The 19,245-nt window shown below is 38.3% G+C and overlaps 2 protein-coding genes across 2 annotated transcripts in view; one reads left to right on the top strand and one right to left on the bottom strand.

Annotated features, from left to right (window-relative positions):
• Positions 1–124: 124 nt before the first annotated feature.
• LOC119419957 (RING finger protein 145) lies at positions 125–15,630 on the bottom strand. Its single transcript, XM_037687326.1, has 12 exons — positions 15,491–15,630; positions 12,404–12,655; positions 9,988–10,096; positions 9,638–9,729; positions 7,806–8,041; positions 7,494–7,669; positions 5,996–6,136; positions 5,719–5,901; positions 5,302–5,449; positions 1,411–1,533; positions 1,095–1,328; positions 125–1,015 (listed from the first exon to the last, which is right to left on the bottom strand). The coding sequence occupies exons 2-12, from the start codon at positions 12,585–12,587 to the stop codon at positions 419–421; spliced, it is 2,223 nt and encodes a 740-aa protein (XP_037543254.1). The 5' UTR covers positions 12,588–12,655; positions 15,491–15,630; the 3' UTR covers positions 125–418.
• A 1,317-nt stretch (positions 15,631–16,947) lies between these two features.
• Positions 16,948–19,245, top strand: part of ublcp1 (ubiquitin-like domain containing CTD phosphatase 1) — a 3,541-nt gene continuing 1,243 nt past the window's right edge. The window contains exons 1-7 of the mRNA XM_037687328.1: positions 16,948–17,166; positions 17,391–17,482; positions 17,708–17,793; positions 17,898–18,013; positions 18,226–18,324; positions 18,618–18,655; positions 19,074–19,172. Coding sequence (XP_037543256.1) covers positions 17,013–17,166; positions 17,391–17,482; positions 17,708–17,793; positions 17,898–18,013; positions 18,226–18,324; positions 18,618–18,655; positions 19,074–19,172 — 684 coding nt within the window. The 5' untranslated portion in view covers positions 16,948–17,012. The remainder of the gene's footprint in view (positions 17,167–17,390; positions 17,483–17,707; positions 17,794–17,897; positions 18,014–18,225; positions 18,325–18,617; positions 18,656–19,073; positions 19,173–19,245) is intronic.

The following is a 19,245-nucleotide window of genomic DNA, read 5'->3' as shown; positions in this document are numbered from 1 at the left end:
TTAAATGCAGTAAACCTGAAAACTCGGTGATGATGTTTAACATTTCACATTTTATGGATATGATGATGAACTGAGATGAGACCACTGAATCTCCCTAACTGATTTGGGAATTAAAAAAAAAACGATACAAAACTAATGTATGATAAATATCACTGCTAGTATGAATCAATGGGACGCATTTCGAGGACTCCTTCATGACCGTTATCTAAAAAGGTACCAACGTTTGTTGAAACTGTAACCTTCTTTGTGTTTGGTTTCCTCTCAGACGAGCTATGAAGGAGCAGGACTTCACACAGGAGGAGAACTAAAAGCTGGACAGGTGAATATAGAGAGATTCAGACGAAGTCTTTGTAAGAGCATGCATATGTGTTGCACACGTTGCTGTGGACCTCAGAGGCTGTGCGGACACGAGTGTTCCTTAGAAGCAGCTTTGCTGGTGAGAGTGTGATGGTGGATCAGTGGAGGACTCCTGGACGTCCACTGGGTCTGGATGTGGGGCAGGCTCAGGCTCAGCAGGGGCCAGTTCCTGTGAGGGCGAGTGGTGGCGAGACGGCGTATCAGATGTGCCAGGGTTGGAAGAGGCAGGTGAGGAGGGACCATCTGTTTGCAACCGATTCTCTAGAGAATCAGCCACGAGTGAAGAAGAGGAACAAGATGAGGATGATGATGATGGGGGCCTGACAAGTTGCAGTGGGGCAGAGTGTGTGCTGGAGTAAGAGGTTTCTCCCGCTGTTGAAGCTGGTATGTCATCTTCCTGTTGCACCACCAACCCTTCCTCTTTCACATCATCTGTAAGAGTCCCGCCCGTGTCCTTGTTGTCTGCTGAGGGGCCTTCCTGTCCTGCAGGGTTCTGATTGGCTTCAGGGACGTCTTGGTTAGAAACACTGGTGGATGGTGATTGGCTCTTGAGCTGCGCGTGACAAAGTGGACAAGTTTCCTGGACATACAGCCATTTCTTCAAACAGCCAGCATGGAAGAAATGACTGCACGGAGTGATCACAGCACTGTTCATGTCCTGCAAAGAACCAAATTAAACACGAGGATGAGTTTCTAGGAGTTTTTGGACACGCACCATCATTACAAACATTGCATACCTGGAAACAGATGGCACAGATGTCATTGTACTGCTCCAGCTGTGCGTTACTTGCAGTTGGGAGGCTTTTGATTTTGTTGACAGCATCTCTCCTGAGCAGGAAGCTCTGCCAGCCCAGCTGGGCTCTGAGCCAGACGTTATAGTATGAATGGACCAGAATGATGGTGCTGCCCATGACGCTCCACTCCCCAAATACAGTTTCTGATATGCCATAACAAACCACGCACACCGCAACCTGGACAGGTAAGATAACAGCAACAGTTGGGTATAAACACTGATGCCATGTTGTTTTGTTGAACTGTTTGTGTGACATGTACCAGAAACTCTAGCAGTCTGTAGGTCCCATTCACACAGTAGATGACCTCATCCATGTTCTCCACTGGAGATTTACGAAACTCCTCCACCATGAAGAGGACGTAGATGAGGAGAGTACCGAGGACCTAGAGGTGATAGGAACAGTAAAAAATATAGTTTACTGATTTAATTTATCAATGAATCACAAAATATGCTGTTAATGGATGTTGCACAGTTTGGCAAGTTGCATAAAATATGTTAAAAAAAAAGCCTAGTTTAAAGTTTTTTTTACACTTTTTTTTTTGTTTAGTGTTTAACCCTTGTATTGTCTTTTGGGGAAAAATCAGCCACACATTTACTTTTGTCTGAGAGTTTATTCATTTATTTTGGTCCAGTCATCTATTTATTTCTGACAAAGACTAAAAATCCTTCTACTTTTATTTTTCCCCAAATGCTCTTATAACCTCATTGTAACTTTAATACACTTTAAAGTTCCTTATAAGAAAAATCTGCCACAATACAATACATTGTAAATACACATTTTTATCCCGTACTTATCGTATAAAATAATTAATTCCTCTCAGTATTGTATTGCTCTTTTGATCTCTATCCCTATATTTATTTTTATATTAGCTCACTATGTGGTGCTTCACTTTTACATTTGGGAGTCTCTGTAAAAATGTACAGGGTTCAACTCAGTCTGGAAGAAGTCCCTTCTCTAGGCCAGACGTCACAGCAGAGTCCCGCCTCTCATCTCATTTGGAAAAATTGTTTGTTTGGATGAAAGGAGCAAAAACTCATTTGTAATGTGCACATGTAAACATTTAGTACAGAAACGCTGTTTCAAATGATTGCAGGCTGCAGAGTTAAACCGACTGATGGTGATTTCCCCCAAAGCAAGAGAGTATTAGCGGGTGCACCTACAGCTCACTTGTAGGAATGCGCGATATAAACGGTCCAAGGTAGAAACGATAAACATTTAGCCTATGATAGAGATCTGTACTCTACGGCTAACCGCAGTAATGCTGTGTCTGAAGTAAAATCAGAGTTGTCAGTTTAATCGTTACTTTTTTAATTGAAAACTGTGCGTAAGTGGTGTTAAAGTCTTTTCTTCGAGAGCTAAGTAGTGAAGCTACACGTTAACTATGACCGGCTTGCTGTACTGTTGCCATATTCGGACGCATGCACAAAACGCTGTGTTCCATCTAAAGTTGTTTTTTTTCTGTCGAAAGTTAAAGTAAGCGTTGGTCAGCTTTAGAGAAACCTGCTCTCTGATCTGTGAAAAGAACGCTGCGTTGTGTGATTTTACTGAGAGACCCTCTGGTCAAAGCCACAGAGGAAACTGGTCGCCATTTTGTGTCAGCTCTCCTGAAAGCAGAAGGAGACGCCCTAGAGGGTTGGAGGGTGAAGTGTTTCAGTGTAAAATGCTGCTCTGTTGCTGTTCGTTTCTTAAGTGAGAATACTGGAAACTGTTAAGAGTTAACAACATATCCTTTTTATCCTTATCCTATTTTTTTTTTTTAAAGTTCAAAAAAATAATTTTCGTTGTAATAAATGGGGGAAAATGCTTATTTTCACCCCCTTCTTTTAAATGGCCATAAAATAAATATGTTGTCAATTAAACCCAATTAAAAGAAGTTCAGTGAGGATCTATGAATGATCCAATGTTGTCCCAAATGATTGATGATGATAAATAGAATCCACCTGTGTATAATCAAGTCTCCGTATAAATGCACCTGCTCTGTGATAGCCTCAGGGTTCTGTTCAAAGCGCAGAGAGCATCATGAAGACCAAGGAACACACCAGGCAGGTCCGAGATACTGTTGTGGAGAAGTTTAAAGTCGGATTTGGATCAAAAAGAGTTCCCAAGCTTTAAACATCCCAAAGAGCACTGTGCAAGCAATCATATTGAAACGGAAGGAGTATCAGACCACTGCAAATCTACCAAGGTTGAAAAGTTCAAGGGGGATGAATACTTTCGCAAGGCACTGTATATATTCCCCTTCTTCTTTCGGCTGCTCTATTCCTCAGGGGTCACCAAAGCAAACTACCAGTAACTTGTATGAAAACTGAGCAATTGTTTTTACGATGGATCTCCTTCCTGACGCAACCACAAACCACCGAGCTAGCAAAGCCCTTTGTGTGGAGCAGAGCTGAGGTCTAGGACACCCAGGGGAGAGGATGGTGGGGGTTAAGGGTCACACTCAAAGGACGAGAGTGAGGAGAATGAGGGTGGAGGCAGGTGTGGGTGCTTCACCTTTCCCCACCCACATTTTTGATATTGTTGGTCTGGGGGGTCGAACTGGCAACCTTACGATCACAGGCTCACACTAACTAATGTTAAACTAACATGTGTGAGAGCTGTTTTCCTCTCAGGGAGGAGCCTACAGGTGCACCTGATAACTCCAAAGACGCCTCCGGGTCTGTAAGTTGGAAAGCTGAGGTCATCACGCTGATGAGGATTATAAAAACACTTCCTGCCTCACTGTCCGGTGCAGATATTCATGACTGAGAACAAGCATGTAACTTTGCCTACTGTGAACTCTGCCCTTGCAAGTAAAGACCAGTTAAAAATATTCTCATGTCCTCAGAGTGGCTTATTTGAATAAGTAGATAATGAAAGGATATTTATTTATTAAACAATAAATAATCATTTAGATTTGACGTTTTATTCAGGCTGAGACAGCTCTAAAATATTAACAATTGTGAAAACAAATATTAATAAAATAATATTTTAAAGCATTTAAAGAAGGTGGTCAATTTTTCCCCTAGGGAACACAAATGGTCATCAAGTTAAAAGGACAATACAAGGGTTAAAGATCTTGAGAAATTAAAATGTAAATAAAATGCATATATGAGTGAAGGCAGCTGCAGCTGAGGATGTGAATTGTTTTGATGCAAAGTTTTCCCAGCCCATTTATTGATCTCAGACAATTTAGCAAAATGTGTTAATTAGTGTAAGAGTACACACTATAAATCATTAAATGTATAGCATAAAAAGTAGGGATGCACAATATTATCGGCATGGTATCGGCCGATATTAGTGTTAAAGTTCAATATCGGAAATTCCATTAAAATAACTCGCCGATATAAAAGGTGCTGGTTTTGCCAGCAGTGGCAGAACAACGTCATGATGTTGCAGCACAACGCGATGACGTCACGTGCGTCTACCCGATCATACGGCGGAGAGGAAAATTCAAAATGTCGGCGGTGTGGAAGTTTTATTTTTCGTTGGTAAGGATGTTGGATTCCGAAGATTTATGGACTACGTTGAGCCTCGCTACATCGTCCGGTCGGAGATATTTTTCCGACGTAACGTTACTCGAGTTACAAGCCGTCATTTCCAACGTCATTGAGAAGCTAATAGGCGACAACACGACTTGTTGGGTGAGTTTTACCACAGACATTTGGACGTCGTGTTAGCCCCGTTAGCATGATTAGTCTTACGGCACAATGGATAGGCAAAAACTTTAAACTTAAAAAGGCACAAGAGTGCAGAGGATCCCACACTGCAGCTAGGAACCTGGAACAAGCCTCCACAAGTGAGACATCATCACAGGTGACTAATGCTAATAAATGAAATAACACTTTTTATTTACTATAAGTCAAAGTGCTATGCATATCATATGGCTGTTACTGAATATATGTCACCAGCTCTTACAGCTGTTACACAATTTTTGTAGCAAATAAGAGGGCTATGTTCTGACAAAGGAACGTATATAAAATATCAGTATCGGCATGGGTTATCAGCCAAATAAGTTTTAACATATTGGCATATCGGCCAAAAATCCAATATCGTGCATCCCTAATAAAAATGTGAGTTTATAGCTGAATGGAAGCTTCGAGACTTCGAAAACAGTCTACAACAGAAAAGAGCTATAAAAAGTGCCCACATATTTAATGCTCTGCATTACCTGCAGCGAGGTCAGGATTGATGATGAGATGATGATGAGAAGCCAGAAGTCCATGTGGAAGAACTGACAGATCATGTAAGACATGTAGGCTGGAAAGATCAGCAGAAAGAGGCAAAGAGACACCGCTCGAAAGTGCTTCCATAAGCTCCTACACATGAGAAAAATACAAGGCAGTTAGGTTCTTCTGTATCAACAGCAACATTTTGCTAAAAGACACTCTGGTCACAAGCTTTATTTTCAGAACAATGGCCTGCCATTTAATGTTATATAGTGCTGAAGTTTTTTATTTTTGTCAAGTCGCAAAGAGACACAGAGTTTTTGCTCTTAAAATGCAAATGAATATTTTAATATACAACATGCTTCAAGTCTCAGAGAGTAGATACACAAATTACCAAATGTGTGGTAGATTTGACCTACTTGTCTCTGGACGCTCCCAGTGCTAGGACTATCGGGTCAGCAATCTCCAGCATGGACTGCAGAATGGAAGCAACCACGATGAAGAGGATGATGGAAAGGAGGAAGGCTCGGTGGATGACCTGCAGCTCTATCAGACCCGTTTGCACAGCAAGAATAAGCAGGGTGATGCCTTCAGTCATCCCTCTGTAGAAATGTTAAACAAATAATAATAATAAATTATTAGACACACTCCAACAAATACATTTAACATTTAAATCTCACACACACATTGACCAACCTGTGCATGGTGTTGTCATTCATAAAGGCTCTGTAACCTTGCAGGTAGAACTTGCACAGAGTGAGAACTCCCAGCGCAATGAAGGAGACGGTGAAAACCAGACCCAGCAAGGAGTATGGAGTACTACAACATTCTGCAACACTGATGACATGAAAGGAGGAGAGTGCAGGGGGAGCAGAGAGAAGATTGAACACTAGTTATAAGAGAAGGAACGAATTAAAACATTTCTATAGGCTGAAGTTATTTCTGATGTACGTGTTACCATGGTGAACCAGACATCACTGTCATTTACTTTATTAAAAAAACTAATTTAATACTGTCCTATTTGTACAGCATTTTAGTGAAAAGAGGGTTAAACATAAAAGGTAAATATATAAAACAAAATAAACATGCAGTTGTTAAGTCGATGCTAGAACTGGAATTTATTGTAAACAAGATATGAGAGGTAAGTGTAACTATGGACCTATTAAGCCCTGGTTATACTCGATGTAAGACATTGGCTCTCACTGACATGATTGCAAGGCCATCTCTCTGACATGGACAATTCATACTCAGAAAGAAACTGCGTGGGAGAACTCCTGGTGAGCCCTCCCACTGCACTGCAGCACACGTCACGCACAAACAGAAACAACAGAGCAGCAGCACGGTTGACAAGAGTGGATGTTTATTTTCAGTTGATGATGACGGAGTTGGAGGAGGAAGAAATGGCATTTCTGTTGTTAACCGAGAAGAAGGGTTATTCTGTAAAATTTGTCACAAAGAGATTGCCACAGTTTCCAACTAACAGTGCGGGAACATGACCCTGTCTGGTCGAGGTGCACTCCCTCCTGCTCATGTCAGCCATGACTGCTCGGGAAAGGAACACTCGCAGACAGCACCGCCATTGAGCCTCCTCCACGCATAAAAAACTATCTTTATGTTATTTGAGCATCTTTATACATTTAGCTGGAATATTGTAAAAATGGCTGCATTTTCTAACAGCCTCGGTCGGCAGCTCCTCAGTGGAGCAGAAACTAAATCAGTTGACTGCAGTCACTTTCCACATAAACACGCCTATGACCACATGATACTTGGAGCACACCTCTGCGAGACAATATTTCTGACAGGGGTATAGTGTCTCAGGGAACGCGGGAGAAGAAAAATTCTTAATTTTCGTCACACAAGCGGTCAGCGAGACAACATCTGCACTTTTCAACAAGTGTAAACCAGGCTCTAGTCCTAATTTCACCAAGTGGATCATTGAAGTCTACCCAATATATTCCTAAACTGCTTGGTTAAAATGTTTATATTTTGTTGCAATAAGTTCAAAAAGCATCACTCCATCACCTACATTTAAATAGCTTTAGTTGTATGACTGTTGATTGATCAGTCCATTCAATAATCAGATCCATAATACAGTCGGTCACCACTTTACAAAGAGCAGGGCTCAGACTAAGAAAATTAAGTGATGTACACCAGGATGTCCCTCACAGTCTGAACCATGAGGTTATTGTCTCACCTTGTAAGAAAGAGGAAAAGAAGCCTCTCCCTTGAGGTAGGCTGGTCTCTGGTGCTGAAGTAGGTGTAGATCTGCAGAGCAAAGAGCACGAGCCAGAAACACATGAAGAGAACTGGAAGAACCAGCTGGTTCCACAGAGACATGCCTAAAGCAAGCAGGCCATACACTTCTACCACCTGAGGGGAAACGGAGACACAGAAACAGAAGAGGAGAGATGGCTGTATTAAGGTCACTCACAGAACAATAACATTACAAAGAAATATATCTCAAAACAACACACTGAAAACTTGAGCAACTTTTAAAATGTATTACCTGAGCCAGCTCTCTGTAGGCAGTCTTGGCCAAGTTATATGGTACGAGTAAGTTTGTAGCCAGGAAGTAAATGACCTCCAGGCCCGTGAAGATCATGGAGAACCTATTGATGAAGACAATGGTCTCCAGTGGGACCAGACAGAGCCTAGCCACCAGGGGAAGAAAGTGAGCAGAAAAAAGCCAAATCCTTTTAGTCTGCATCACACAGGAGCACAGCGTACACACCACCAGCTGACCTGATGCATGAACAAACAAAGATATAAATATAAACACACCGTTATCACAGTATTCTTATGAAACTGTAAACATTTATTTTCAGATTCACTGCAATTTTTTGTGTATCTGGGAATAAACCTTTCATTTATTAAAATATCAATCAGTCTCAAAATGGTGATGACAGAATGGAAGTTCAAATGGGAAAAGAAGTATTGAATCCTCATCGTTCTCTGAAACAACCATTTTCCTTTAGTAGCATTGCTATTTTTGCTTTATCAGACTTTCGCTGTGTTGAGGAGTCAGCATTTTCTATGATCTATTTATAACTCAGGAGACTCCATCCCTCTTCTCTAGTAAGTTGAAACCAGGTCTAATAAAGCAAAAACACTGCAGCATTTTCTTTTTAACCCATCCTATTTTAACAATAAAAGATGTGCACTTGGTCTTCAGATGGATGCATTCAAAGAATGACCAGTTCCAGGGATTAAAGAGAAAAAAATACTATTTTTTTCTGCACCTGGAGATTAAGTGCAGAGCAGAAATCCACTCCCCTACCCCCAAATGCCACATTTGATATCGTATTTCTGCAAGTGTACTGTTTACAACATACAAAAAAATGTTCTCTAATGAATCATCCAAGATGTAAGAACATGCACCATTTACATCCTAAAGACCAATGACATTTAAAAGAAGATAGTGATTTTAATAACTTTTCTATAGTTTACTTTAATGTCATTTCAGTGTTTTCAAATTGGTAGGTTGTCATAATAAAAAAAATATATAGCACAGGTGAAGTGGTCTATTGCACTGTACAAAATAATTTACATTTTTATTTGCTAGACTGACATATTTGACACTTTAATGATTATTTCATTCAATTAGTAACAGGACTTATTATAATTTATTTTTCTTATTTGATCATTTATTGAATTACATTTATCACAGTAAATACCTCTCATTATGGTTCAAAATATAAGCTAGCTTAGCACATTCAAACAGCCAAACAGCTTGCTATTGCTATAATGCTGTGTAGAACTGAATTTTGCAGATAGTTATGATAAAACTACAAACACTTGAAACTGACTCTCACAGAGAGAACTTTGTGAGTTTTTTGGGGGGAAAAGTTACACAAAGATACATTTTTACTATAATCTGGGGCATCCAACTATTCATCAAAGTTAAGTCAGGTCCTCTGGATGGATGCAAAAGGTAAAAAGTAAAAATAAAAGTGAGGGTGATGACACGTTTTGTTCACCCTCCTCATTTTTACAAACGATGGAAATCCATCCCAGCCACATTCAAAATAATGGAAATCCACTGTGGCTACGGAGACCTTTAATCCCTGTGGTTCCTATTGTATATATATAAACAGATTAATTATAGTGTTGCAAAGACAGATTTTTTTAAACATTTAATAGTACTTCAAGTGGTGGAAAAATCAACTGAACCTATTTTCCCATACTAAATATTTTCCAAACGCAAACACAAGCAAGAAAACGCATGCTCAAGTTATTAAAGAAGGAACAAACAACTAGTGTCATGAGTATCGTCCTGCCTGTGGCTCTGTGTGTATACACTACACGCAGTGTCTCTGTGCGACTCATGTAGTGTTATACCTATAAGTGCAGTGGTAAATCTGTTCATAGAGAGAGGCTCCACGTAGACAGGTCCTTCAAAGCCTGAATCCAGTTCACTGCGAACATAATCTCTGGGGAAAAAAAGGTCATAAAGCTGAGCACAAAGGCCATTATATTGTGAGCTCTTACATAACACAGTAAAACAACCCCACAAATGTCCAACTCTTATTTATATTAGCCAGAATAGGCAAACTTAGACTAAGAAATTATCTGACAGAAAACACTATATTGTAGTTTTAAGTGTGTACATATCTAAAAATGAGAAGAATTTAAACAGTGGCCATAATTGTGCTTTATATGATCAAGGGAATATAAATGTGTGTTTGTACCTTGACACTTGATGACCAGCAAAGAGCAGAAGGGCCGTGAGAACATACAAGTAGAGCTTAACCAGGTGCTGTCTAGGCAGAGTCAGAAGCACCAAACTCAGGATGTAGCCTGTCAGGAAGTCACAGATGAAGGTGAGAGATGAATTATGCGTAATTTAAAAGAACTACTACAATTTCCCGTTTGTAGATCTCTCTAATAATGGTCAGAAACTAACATGTTCAATATGGATGTGTGAGACAAATGATTTATGTAATTGCAAGGTAATATTTTTAACAATACAAGTTTTCAGTTAGATCTACTGAGCAACCAGTTCATTTCAAATGTAAAATGGATCACAAAAGGCTAAAACAGCCTTATCATAAATCAGTCTACAACCTAAAACCCTTTTCACAAGCACAACAACCGTTCTGGTTTTGCTCCCTTGCTTTCTCTTTATTCCACCAGTCCACCCACAGTACTCATCAGCACATAGCCTAATGACTCAATAGCCAAGTGAAGTCAAGTTTGATTGAACACACTGCTACATAAAGCAGAGGCAAGGAAACATTAACTCTGTGGTTATTGGTTATTTTCCACTAAGTTGAATTCAACTGGCAATAAAATGTTACTGTCTAAATGTGACTTTATGGTTGTGTGAATCTTATGCTGCTTTGGCCTCGTTTAATGTCTTCACAGTCACATTTGCATTAAGCAACATACCTGAAAATATAAATACATTTCAAGCCAAAGCTGACAGCCAATCAGTCATGATTTAAGCTGCATAATAATTTGGAAATACTGTTTTTAAGATATGCTTCACTGATGGAAACTTCTGCATTTCACTTCACTGCAAACAAGTTTGCAATGAACAAAAATAACCAAGAAATGTAACTTCTATTCAGTAGTTGATGATGTTTTGCTTCCCCTACAAAGAGTATGATATTCTTATCTAATGCTCAGAGCACATTATCTCTAAATTTTAGTGAAGTTTAATGAAAAAAATAATAAGAAAAACTGTGTTGATCCTAGGGCTGGACGATACGGCCAAAACTTTTATCACAATATATTTCTTAATTTCAGTCGATAACAATATAATTAGATATCGATATAAACAATATAAAAGCCTCAGAATAACTGTACAAACAAATTAATATTCACACTTCATTTGTATTTGTTTCAGGGACACGTTGACTCAAACTTTTATTATGCTTCATCTTCTGACTCTCAGCATATTCTATCGAGTGGAAACTCTTAAGATGGAACAAGTTAGGCATGTTCCCACCGCTAGCTGGAACTCCGTCACATTTTGCAGCACACTGAAACCTGCAGTTTATCGGCTCTTAGAAAGTCGAACCACTTCCACACCGCCGAATTAGTCTTTCCTCTCTTATCAATTATGTCATCTGCTTTCTCTTCACTAGTGAAAGCTTGTTCAGTCACATTCTGACAGTCATGGGCACTCATTTTGAAGCGAAAACTTAACACGCATCGGAAATTAGCCTAGCCTGCTACCGCTAACTCCTTCTGGACTCGAGCTCTGCGTAACATCTACGTCACCACGCACTGACGTAGTTGTGTCGCACTTTTTTATGTCTGGGTTGAAACTGAAGCGGCCGCTTTAACCCAAACAGAAAAAGAAATGCGTCAGTGAAACGCTGTAATCATATCGAAATATCAAAAATGCGCTTAAAACTCAAATCACTGTTATTGAATAAAAGTGTATCGCAACATATATCGATATCGAATTATTGTCCAGCCCTAGTTGATCCTATAATGGCATTCCCATTATTACAAAAAGACAAGATTTTTGAACTTTTTCCTCACAATAAAAACTTCACTAGAAGGTGGAAGAAGAATGCAAGTGAAATTGAAAAAAGACTAATCAAAAGTGAGCCAAAAGCAACAGACATCATGATTTCAGGAGGTCTTTCCCTCAAAGCAACTAGAGAACTAGTTGTTCTTTTTGTTTTTTTGACCACTAAGAAGCATCTTACATAGCATCACTTAAATATAGTAATAATTAAAAAAAAGATTTACTTCAGCAACTAGGGCAGAGCTATAGAGACAAACTAGACTACCAGTACATAAAACCTAAATAATGTGTGGGAACTGGAAAAAAAAAAAAGAGCCAATCTAGATTAAAGACACGGCTTTCACACTCAGATGAAGTCAAAGCAGCACTTTAAGCAGACAAGCTCAGTTACTCATCATCCTGCTTTTTAATGTTTTAACATCACAGTGATGAGAACTGACATCGCTACAAGACAGACAGCTTTCTACTGATACATGATGCTTCAACTGGATAAAACGTGCATCAAAATGGGGCAAATGTGTTCTTTATATTAATTTGAAAAGGGGAAAAATTGGGTTTTCAACTGTAAAACACTGTGCGTGTATGTGTGTGTTTGAGTGTGTGCGAGTTACCCCAACACTGACCTACGTAGTGCAAGTAGAGTGCCAGATATTTGTACTGAAACAGAGGATTGTTGGAAAGGCTGGAGCGCTGGATTTTCTGGAAGAAAGAGCTTACATCCCAGCGGTACAAAACGTCAAGCAGCATGATGCTGGGAACACGCAGACCCACGTTGAGCACCGCCTCTACTCGGTCCTTCAGTGCCATGGCCTCAGGTTAACTTCTGATCAGCAGGCAGAACTGACCACTAAGACGGGATGTTGAAAGCGGGTTGTCTGAAGAGAAAGATTAGAAATTAATTACAAATCATAAACCAGAAAAACAACAATAAAAAAAACAAGAAAGTTACGACAAAAGAGCGGGCTTAATGAAGGTCACAGAAAACCAAAGAGCCACAGGGGAAATTACATGAGACCAAGTTTTAACAGCTGCAGAAAAGCAGAAATACATGATCTCCATGAGCATAAAAACCAACACTGAACATTGTTTTAATGGTTCCAATCTTTATCAGAGCCCTAAAACAATTACCATAACATTTATAGTTCCATCCATGTTGAAAAAGGAGAATTTGCCATTTAATATATTCACTAGTCATTAAACTAATCTAAGTAACTGTTTTCAGCTGAACTTTTTAACTTTAAACTATCGTGGAAATGTAATCCAACTATCCAGTCTTAGCACAGCATTGCTTTGCATAGGTAAATATAAAGTGTCAGTAATCTATGTGCAAATGATTCTATGAACTGACTGTTTCTGCCTCCCACATTCAAACAAACAGAACAAAACTCATGAGCTCAACAACAGCAACTGCGAGAATACATTAAGTACAAACTGCTTCATTTGTTTATGTCTCATCTGATGGAAAAGGTCTGGCAAATAAATATTCTCTTTCAAGGTTGACTGATAAAAACAGTCAGTGTTAGATGACACTGCTAATGACTAGTTTTAACTAGTTGCTAATGGCGTTTTGTTACACAAAAATATACACTCAGTTTTTACTGTAGTCTTGTTTGAGCTACCTATAAATATTTTTTGACTACTAATTAGTTTCTTCTTTTTTTCTGTTCGTTGTGAGCTGTGTGTGTAGAACAGCAAATTAGACCCACTGTTGCAAGCTCCCCTAGAGTTCTGATCAATTAAATCAATATCAATCACTTTGAGAGTAAAGCAGAAACACCTAATCACAGAGTCCCACTTGAATCTTTTCTAACAGTCAAAAATTATTAAAAGCATCTCGTAGTGATTATCTGTTTTTCTAAGGCAGCATAATTATGTTTTTGTTTTAAGAGGTGATTCTGCCCTCATGCCCAAACTATTCAAAGTAAAGCTACTTTCACGTGTGTGTGAATACTTAAGGACCTTAATTAAAGTATAAACCAAACTCTCCTACACAAGCAACAATATTAAATACAAGCTCGGACATAACACTTACGTTTAGCTTTGCTTTAAAGTCATGAAAATAGTGATTTTTCCCCATCTTCTACTTGTAAGTTACCATTTGTTGTTATCCTGCAGCAGTGGGACAGCATCCTAAGAACTTACATAACTGATTTCAGTGCAGCGACTGTGTTACATTATGTAACATACAGTGGACTGCTACCAGTTTATCTGTCCAAATCCATTCATGACAATATCTGGGCATAATTTGAAGAGTATGGGTATTCTAATTGCACGAAATCTTAAGAGTTGATTTTAAAAACTGTCATTTATACACACATGCAAAAACACACACACAGTATACATATACACACACATACATATATACATATATATATTCTCATAAATAGTTACATAAATGAACCAGCAGAAAAATCACTTTCACAAATCACAAAGCTTACATAACTATAAATTATAGCAACAACTTTTTGCGTAATTTCATCAAGACGATTTATCTGAAAAATGTGTGCAAAGTTCATTCGTTTGAAATTAAAAAGAACAAAGCTTGTCTCATTCCTAAATAAAGTGCATTTTAGTATGTTTTATATAATGTAAGTTAATAATTTTTGACAACTGACATGTATTCTAATTTCTAACAATTTGAAAAACAAATAAATTTCCTAAGTTTCATAAAATCAAAAGACAAACACTTAACCGTATACTATGCCAACGTGTACGCTGGTCTCTCTTGTAAACGAGTCCTCGAGGCTCAATGGGATTAACCTGTCTAAGTACAGGTTGAATGAATTCAGTACTGTGTAGCAACAGCACTTTAGCTGTACTGTACTTGTTTAGATGAAACGTGGATGCAACATAATATTCAGGCAAATCAGCTCATTTTTTTTATCCTAAAAATATATATTCAGCTGGAAAAAGTTTATTGTGATGGTTGTCTTTCTGAATGAAATATGGTCATATTATTGGTTGCCAAAACAACAGTCACATGTCAGGTCACAATACAAAATATGCATTATATATATATAGTCTAGCAAATTCAACACAACTAGGTACCACCATGTTTGGTCATGTCAACCGAAACAGAAACATAAGGATATAAATACAGAAGCTAAATACATTTCACGTTGCTAGTTTGTTTTTGTAAATGTGCACTGAAAATATCCTGCATGAGTGAGTGCTGCATCGACGCTTGTACGTGCCATGAACTCTAGTAACCCCTCCGTCTCGACAGGGGGAAAAAATCTCCAAGCTACGCTGCAAAATAGAAAGCGACGCTTTGCTAGGTGGATTAGCTCGTGTGTTTAGTAATATGTAGCGGAGACAAAGCAAATGTAAGCCCTCCTCTAGGCAAAAGGCAATCACAAAATAATGACCACGTAAGGAATACAAACATGTTTCAAATAGACAGAAGTGACAGCGAGAGTACGCGCTTTGTGGAAGTGATGAGCTGCATTGAGCAGGCGCTGGCGCAGTGGCAACAATTAAGCTAACCTAGCATTGCTGTCGGTTAGCCAAATTAACAACATCAACACAAACGTTTGGTCTACAAACACTACATTAAAGTTCGTACATTAAACCGTTTAATAGTTAGAGCCAAAACAACTGAATCAATTCAAGTTCAGTGTTACTCTAAAGCGAAACTAAACAAGCGGATCACGGCTAGCAGTAGTTGTTGCGCTAAGTCAAAATTTAACAGGTAAAAATAGAGAACTTACTTTTTAGGGAGGATGTTCGCAACTTTAAAAAAGAGTTTCCGGGTGCCTGTTTGGTTGTGTATCGACCATTTTAACTCGGCACCGCCCGAGATAACGGTCCTCCAGATGGGTGTGCTTCACAGCAAAAAGACGCGAGCCATCCGTTCATCTTCCCTGGCAGCCATTAACCAGAGCGCCTGGAGGATGTACTGGGCATGCGCACTCGGGTCTGCCCATTAAATCTTTCAAACTCAGTTTAAATACAGAGATCCCCATAGGACGTTGTTTGTTGTGCCTCCGTCAACAGGCTGGGAAAAAGCGGGGGTTATACATTCAACCAGTTTGACATGACTGCCCTAACACCTTGTGCATAGTGTCTTTTTCCAAATGTGTGTATTCTGCTTCTTTTTGGATTATTTCATGTGTTTTTTCCTGTATTATTAGATCATGCTCCTGGATGCCTCGAATACCCTCCTGATATTCTATCTATCTATCTATCTATCTATCTATCTATCTATCTATCTATCTGTCTATCTGTCTATCTGTCTGTCTGTCTGTCTGTCTGTCTGTCTGTCTGTCTGTCTGTCTGTCTGTCTGTCTATTTATCTGTCTGTCTGTCTGTCTATTACTGTTGTTGTTTGTTATTTGTTACGTTATACATATACCAATTTTAAATCGAATTATTTCCCCACTGTCTTTAAATGAAAAAGAACTTTGAGAAAAAAAAATTCTTAATTTTATTCACAATTAAAAACATAAACATTTAGTTTAAGGACTCTCTGGATTTTAATTTTTTTAATCACATGTAGAAAACAATAAAACAAATGTAGAATTAGTTTTTGCCTTTGTATTTTTAGTCGTGTAAAAATGATTTACTGTAATGTTTTTATTTATGTATTTATTTTTTGGCTAAAATAAGTCGCATGCAATTGTTTATGCTTTTCCCTCGTCAGAGGTCGCCACAGGGAGACCAACTCTCATTTTGATCAGCGCTGAAGGACGGTCGCCATGGTAACACCACTTTTGTACGTCACTTCCGGAAATGTTGTGGACGCCCGGAAAAGCGTTGTTTGCGTTTCTGTATGAATGAAACTGAAGCTCAGACTTCACTCACTCAGTAACTCTTTCAAGGAAATATTTAATTATTTGTCAAGCATTGAGTGTTAGTTTGTTCTGTCAGGTAAGAGCACCCAAATTATATTTTTTAGTTAGTTAAGTAAAGTTTACCCGGCGTGTTTTCATCGCTGCTAGTGAGTGTTAGCTACCACAGGCTAAAAATAATCTAGGGCAGTTACAGCGTTTGCTCTGCTTAAGTAGCTTTGGGCTTTAAATACTCAAATAAACAACACTGATAAGGTGTTTTGTTACTTTATGTACATCGATTGCTTTTAGCTGTTTATAGTTACAGTCCTGCCCACTCCCTTGTCTCTTCTCTTTGCAAGGTTTGCACGTTTTTAACCGTTCCAGGTGAAGTCGCGCGACTGCTGCTGAAAATACTGTGTGAATAAGCCGCGTGTATGTGCGTGAAGAGCTTGTGTAAGCCATGTCGGTATCAGTGATCATAAAGTGGGGAGGACAGGAGTTCTCCATCAATTCTCTGTCTGAGGAGGACACAGTGATGGACCTAAAACAGTCCATTAAGACTTTGACTGGAGTGTTGCCAGAGAGACAGAAACTTCTTGGACTGAAGATCAAAGGTGAGAAGGAACTACTATTCCTGTATAAAATTAGAATGCAACACTTTGGTATTTTATTTGAATAAATATTCTTTATGTGGGAGAAACTCATCAGCCCATTTCTGCAGGCTATAAAAATCTACACGTGCATTAATGTTTACATATAATTTTTGAAAAAGTGTGTTAATTTTTTTTTTTTTGCACTAATTTTTCTTTCTTTTTGTCTTGTTTGTTCTTGTCTTCAGGTAAACCTGCAGAGGATGAAGTGAAGCTGGGTTCTCTGAAACTAAAACCTAACACCAAGATTATGATGATGGGTACCAGAGAGGAAAGTTTGGTAGGTGGAAGGGAAGTTACTGTTACTTCTCTATTGATTAGATGTGAACAGGATGAGCAACTTGTTCATTGAAGGTTTTACCACATATTGAAACAAATCATTAAATCCTGGTTGTTTGAGACACTGGGTCACAAATTTGATTATACAAGTTGTCCTGAAAGTTGCTTAGGTGATTAATCTTCCATGATTCTAAACTTACCTGTGCTTCTATTTTGTTCTGTAAAGGAAGATGTTTTAGCCCCTCCCCCTGAAAATGATGATGTCGTCAATGATTTTGATATTGAGGAAGAGGTTATAGAAGTGGAGAACAGGTTAGGTATTTTATTGAATATTTGGCTGAAAAGTCTTGATAGAATATGAGAAAATGTTACAAAAAATATGTATATGTTAATATAAAATGTTATTTTTTCTTTAGAGAAGAGAACCTGGCTAAAATAGCTCGAAGAATAAAAGAATATAAAGTAGAGGAACTGAACCCTCCTAGAGAAGGCAAGAAACTCCTGGTGTTGGATGTGGACTACACACTGTTTGGTGAGTTGTCAGTAAGTAGGAGTCTTAACTGAGATGCTACCGTTTTGCTGTGGCTCATCTCATTGCTGTGGTTTTAGCTTATAGATTGTGTGTTTTTCTGTCTGTATTGGTTATCAGACTGCTTTGTGAAACTGAAATCCATCCCCTACATTTTATCTTATCAGTTGTTTCTCTTATCTTGGGCACTTTGAATCAATCCTATGTGTGTTTAGACCATAAGTCATGTGCGGAGACGGGTCAGGAGCTGATGAGACCATACCTTCACGAGTTTCTGACATCAGCCTATGAGGACTATGATATTGTCATCTGGTGTATGTATCTTCTCTGCTCTTCCATTGGTTACAAAACGTTTGTTAAAGGAAATAAATAAAAGCACACTCTGATTTTGGTGTGTAATGATTTATTTAATCATTCAGGCCAAAATGAACATTTGAAACTCATTGTTCTCTGCTTCAGAGAAAAAAGAAAAGAAAACATGTGATAAACTTGAGTCAACCTTTTATTTAATTTTTTTCTGTAGCTTGTGCTAATGGAAAAAAAGAGTATGAATATCCAAGTATTTGTTTAAACTTTAATATTCATGCTCTCTTGTTTGTTTTTATAGCTGCAACAAGTATGAAATGGATAGAAGCCAAGATGAAAGTAAGTATTTCCTTCTGTTTTTTGCATTCTCGTGCCTGTATGTTGTTTGCCTAAACCAGACAATTTCAAACTTGTTTTAAAATGTAACTAACAAAAAGAGAAAAAGTTGTTACTCTTTCTTGAATCAGTTTTTTTAACCATTCAGTACGGTAATCGTATTACAAGAAACAAGAAATCAAAATAGATCTAAATAAAATTTTGTTTAACAATTGCATTAAATAACCAACAAATGATTTCCTTATATAACTCATAATTTTTCAACTGCAAATCTAATTTAAAAAATTTCTATCTTCTTCCAGTTTTCGTTGCTGTACTATACATTTACCACAAGGTGGCAGTGTTGAACAATTTAACTTAAAGAACTTTAATGTGCTGTAAATGGATTAGAATAACCCAGCTGTGTGTGCTGTGTTTGCAGGAATTAGGAGTGACAGATAACCCAAATTACAAGATTACGTTCATGTTGGATAGTGCAGCTATGATCACGGTACACACCCCAAAAAGAGGGGTGGTGGAGGTGGGTCCCTACAAAATGTTTCAAACATTATTACTTCTGCAAATGTGTTTCACAAAAATATATATAAATATAT

This window comes from Nematolebias whitei, chromosome 14, assembly GCF_014905685.2.
Source record: "Nematolebias whitei isolate Nwh7 chromosome 14, NemWhi1, whole genome shotgun sequence".
Lineage (NCBI taxonomy): Eukaryota > Metazoa > Chordata > Actinopteri > Cyprinodontiformes > Rivulidae > Nematolebias > Nematolebias whitei.
The sequence above is the reverse complement of the archived record's forward strand: the minus strand, read 5'-3'. Positions and strand labels throughout refer to the sequence as shown.

Coding starts and splice junctions, on each gene's coding strand:
- LOC119419957 (XM_037687326.1), bottom strand. CDS start 12,587: ATGGCACTGAAGGACCGAGTAGAGGCGGTGCTCAACGTGGGTCTGCGT. Junction 7,670..7,805: donor CCTACAGAGAGCTGGCTCAG/GTAATACATTTT, acceptor GTTTCCCCTCAG/GTGGTAGAAGTGTATGGCCT. Junction 5,902..5,995: donor AATGACAACACCATGCACAG/GTTGGTCAATGT, acceptor ACATTTCTACAG/AGGGATGACTGAAGGCATCA.